Source organism: Scyliorhinus canicula, chromosome 2, assembly GCF_902713615.1.
Source record: "Scyliorhinus canicula chromosome 2, sScyCan1.1, whole genome shotgun sequence".
In the NCBI taxonomy this organism is placed as follows: Eukaryota; Metazoa; Chordata; class Chondrichthyes; order Carcharhiniformes; family Scyliorhinidae; genus Scyliorhinus; species Scyliorhinus canicula.
Genome location: NC_052147.1, coordinates 72,635,662 through 72,640,294, shown reverse-complemented (window position 1 = coordinate 72,640,294; position 4,633 = coordinate 72,635,662). Strand labels below are relative to the sequence as shown.

Here is a 4,633-nt window from a genome sequence, read left to right as displayed (position 1 = left end):
ATATATATGACACTGGAGGTTTTAGTGACCAAAACGCTGGAGCTTGCTTTTCGAAGAGTAATGAAAAATTATTTCAATCCATCCCAAGTGATTTCAGAGAATGTGCATCTTTAGCAATCAAGGTATGCAAGACGTTAACGAATTGGTTCTCTGCTCTTTAGTTTTAATGTATTCCCCTCCTCGCCCTAGAAGTCGTTAATTAGAAAATCAAAGGTCATCTTGTTTCAAAACCACCTTCGCATTAAATTTCCCCCTCCCATGCAGACTTTCCAGGTTGCTGGGTTGGAAATGATGAATAGGATGCATAACCTTGAATGCCAAATACCACAACCCCTGCCAACATTTTCTACTGGACCGTCTGTTCCCATGCACACCGCACACTAACGAATGGGGCTTTCTTTAATGTGTTCACACAGCTTCCGAAATTTCCACCCACTGCACCAAATTTCACCACAATTTTAAAAAACCAGAAAGGCTCCAGTAACTGCAACCCCTCTAAAAAAGATATGAATGCATAGATAATGCGGAATAGTGTAATGTGCAAAACATTTTGGAAGTCAACACTAATGAGAATTGGGTTTTTTTGGGATTCAATTAAAGTAGAGGCAGTGCCTCCCTTCTGGGATGTCCTGTGCATTTCTGAACTGAGGACCTTGAAGCGATTTTCCCTCCTTTCCCCATTCGGCACATCTTGTTCTTTTTCTAATTGAACACATGAGCTGCTCTGGAATTTCCCAGCCAAAAAAGCACAGAGACATTGCGTGACTGGAGAAGGGGCGGGGACAAGGAAACCCCGCCCAAATTGTATTTTATATAAACCCCTGCCTTGCAGAGTAACCCCTACAGATCTGAGACGTGGCAGAGGAGTTTAAGGTGTTGGAGGAGAATTTGGCACTGCCTTTTCAATCGTTGCCTCAAAACAAAAAGGGTGTTTTTTTTCTTGTTGTTGGCTTCTCTTTCACTGAGGAAACTTTTTGTGCAGAAGTTATGGCCGATCCCATGTTGTTTAAATTGGATGAGCAGAGCAGGTTCGGTGGGAAGCTGGATTACCCGAGCGGCTCGATGCTGCCCGGAGTCGGCAAGCAGGCGCCGCTGTGCGAGGAACGCTGTGACAGCGGCATCGGCTCCATGAGTGAGAAAGACGAAGAGGTGCTGCGGGAAATCCGGGAGTTGAGTCTGGCTGACAAGCCGGAGGCAGCCCTTTGTTGGAAAGACTTCGTCTCGGAGGATGGAGATACGTAAGTAATTTGGAGACTTTTTAAAAAAAAAAATAAGATTAGTTTTTTAAATTAAATAAAACGTAAAAACTTAAAATAATCCCTAAAATCGCGCGCATTGGAGAAAATGCAAGATGAAGTAAATTGGATAAATGAACGAATTCCTCTCAAAAACATAGCGCTGTATGTTTTCAAAACTCGAAAAATCAACTACAGATACAATGCACGGCGCAGAATCGTGCAATAATCAATATTTAGTGCTGGCGTTTTGTTGCATTTTTTTTTCTTTGCATTTTTTTTTCTTTGCAAATGGTTAAAATGAAAATGTGATATAAATGAATCCGTTTGAGGATTGAAAAAAAAACATGGTGCAGAGGCGCGGGGCAGTGCAGTTCCTGTTTGACATTGGTTGGAAAGTCCCTGGCTGGCAGCCAGCTAGTGGCTGTCTGATAAATATTTAACAGTGGAAAGTACCCAAAAAACCCGAGCTTGCGCAATCATGGAGAGTTCCAGCGTTGGTTGTTTGAGCTGCTGTGCAGAATTCCCCATTATGTAGCAAGTTTTTTTTCTAATATGGCAGTCCTCCTTTTTCTTTCCAGATTTCTACATTTGGCGATTATCCATACAGCCAGCGATATTGTGTTGGAGATCCTCAAAAATACCCGTGTTGGGGACCAGTACCTTTCCCAGCAGAATAACCTGAAACAGGTAAATATTTGCATCTGGTTATCACAATTGGTTTTATGGTGTCTTGTACTAAATTTAACTGGGTTTATATGCACAACACTGGCATTGTTGTTTTAAAATTTAAAAATTGGAGAGGGCACTGGATTGATTATAACATGAATGTATTCTTGCCAGAAGCAGCTTAAATGGGGTGGTTCCTGTTTGGACTGGAAAGTCCCCAGCATATTAATAAATGCAATAACTGGCTGCTGAAGCATAAATAACTGCTGCACAATTTTATTTGGTGTGCTGTGTTTCCATGGTTTGATCTACAGTATTCTCACTGGCATTCTTGTGTTACTTTATTTAGACTCCCATGCATCTGGCAGTGATCACACAGCAGCCCGAGGTGCTAAAAACTTTGCTATGGGCCGGAGGAGATCTACGACTTGGGGACATTAATGGGAACTCCCCTCTTCACATTGCTTGTGAGATGAATTTGGACTCCTGCGTGAAGACCATCCGTGATTTCTGCACCAGGCACGATATCCAAAACCTTCTGGACAGCAAGAACTACAATGGTACAGTTCTCCACTGTATTAACAGTTCAAATAGGAATTAAATTTTTCAGAATGATTTCTACATTTTTCAAAATTTAAATTGGTATAAAATGTAATGTTAACTTTTCTTTCAAAAAACAATATTTGTAGCTATCGTAGTGTGATTCTTGTTTTTGACAATAAGCATGCAACTTGAAGCTTTACTATGACTAGAAATTTAATTCACTTTCATTATTTGATGATTAATATTGGTTATTTGCACATATTTAAGACTTTTCCACTTTACATTTTAGGTCTGACATGTTTGCAGTTGGCAGTCAAGAGCAGACTTCATCAGATGGTGAAATACTTAATTCTGCTTGGAGCTGACATTAATGCTCAGGTATAGTAATTGTTTATTTTCTAATTGATAATTAATGCAATTGCTGGCATATTGAGCAATGACTTTTTGTTTCTTTTTTTTCCCCTTGCACGATGAGTACTAACTGTAAACTGTGTTTTCTCCTCAGGAATCATCAAGTGGTCGGACAGCACTCCATCTTGCAGTGGAAGAGCAGGATCCTGAAATGGTGTCACTGTTGGTGCAGAGTGGAGCAGACCCCAATGTGCGGATGTACAATGACTGCACACCGTATCACCTGACTTTGGGAAGAGATAATTCCAGAATACAGACACAACTCCTCAGTGTAACAGATCCATCCCTATGCATAGTTCGGGAAGAAGAACAGATGTGGGAATCTGAATCACCTGACTGGGATGTAAGTGTGCTGAAAATAAACTTATTTAACTGCTGAAATACCAAAACGCATAGTAATTTTTTTAGGGTGCACCACCTAAGTAAACATACTGAAGAGAATAAAATCATAATCATTGCCTACTTACATATTTAGTATAATATGAGGTAATGGCACAAAGCTATTTGCCATTGGAATTGTTGCTAATGTGTAATTCATTATTTCCTAGGTACCCTTCTCTTATGATGACTGTGCAATTGGAGGACAGCCACTCAGATGTTGAAGCTACTCTCTTTGTGCATTGCTACTCTGAAATTTCTGTTCATCAATTCATCTGCAAAGAACTAGAGATGCATATTCAAATGCAGTTACCTAATTTGATGAAAACAAAACCCTCAAAGTGACGTACACTAAGATTTCAAAGTCACATTCGGGTGCCCATGTCTGACAGATTAAATAATTTAAATGTAATTAATGAGCCATCCATGAGCAGAGAATTCAGTGTTCCAAGCCCAGATATAAATGAGAACTGTGTAAAGTGATCATTTACATGCGCTGTTTTAAATTACTGTAACTGGTAACAGAAGACTGAGATGTGTAAATTTTTCTACTGAGTTTGTGCATATTTTAATGTGTAAAAATTGTAAATGTGTAAAATACTGTAGTTATTGTACATATTTTTCTACCCATGGCATCCAAGAATTTGATACATCATATTTATTTTTTGCCAAATAAAGATTATGAAAATTAAAACTTGAAATTGAAAATGTAATTATCATTTTTCTTAGCTTCCTTACACTTTCTTTGAAACTGCACCTTAGACATGAAGTTCTTCATCTCCGTTGTTTTCAGAACTACATTATAGCTAAGTATCCTAGTGAAGATTTAAAAATTTGCTTAAAGGATTAAAAACAACAGCATTGTACTTGGGATAAGTCTGACTCGAAACCATGCAGAGTAACTATTCAATGGAAAATGAAAATAAACTTTTCAAAGAATTGGCATATATAAATTTTAATTTGTACTGAGCAGTTCTATTTCATATGGTCTTGTATCAAAAAAAATTGCTCACCATTTGTAGTAATGGTTAAAGCGCTGTATGCATCTTCCATTATTTGGACTCTGGGAAGAACTCTTGCAGATAATGGAATATGGATTTTATACCCAGCAAAGTCTTAACCCTGGTTGCTATTGCAACACAGTGGATTGGATCCCAAATTTGTGCTCCAGTTTTCCACATGGCATAATCTTTATAAATATTGCTCATGGAGTGCAGCTTAAATTGGGTATTTAAGAGCTGGAGATGGGTAATAATTGCCCCTTTCCAATTATGAAAGTGGAAATGACATTGCAGAAGACAGGCTTTATCACAAAATATTTAATCTTTGCACATGGGTGGATATAGAATGTAGATTGAAGTACAGTAACCAGATTAGTTAATATTGGGGGTAATAAG

At 38.4% G+C, this 4,633-nt stretch overlaps 1 protein-coding gene across 2 annotated transcripts; it reads left to right on the top strand.

The window, feature by feature from the left end:
* The first annotated feature begins 829 nt into the window (after positions 1 to 829).
* Positions 830 to 3,944, top strand: nfkbiab (nuclear factor of kappa light polypeptide gene enhancer in B-cells inhibitor, alpha b). 2 transcript variants are annotated; one of them, XM_038780587.1, is made up of 6 exons: positions 830 to 1,238; positions 1,817 to 1,925; positions 2,254 to 2,464; positions 2,737 to 2,825; positions 2,953 to 3,204; positions 3,411 to 3,944. In XM_038780587.1, exons 1-6 carry the CDS (start codon positions 988 to 990, stop codon positions 3,579 to 3,581), a joined length of 1,083 nt encoding a protein of 360 aa, XP_038636515.1. In that variant the 5' UTR covers positions 830 to 987; the 3' UTR covers positions 3,582 to 3,944. The 2 variants fall into 2 exon arrangements, with proteins under 2 accessions (XP_038636515.1, XP_038636524.1); XM_038780596.1 differs by having other exon boundaries at positions 831 to 1,238; positions 2,953 to 3,201; positions 3,407 to 3,944.
* The last annotated feature ends 689 nt before the right edge of the window (positions 3,945 to 4,633 follow it).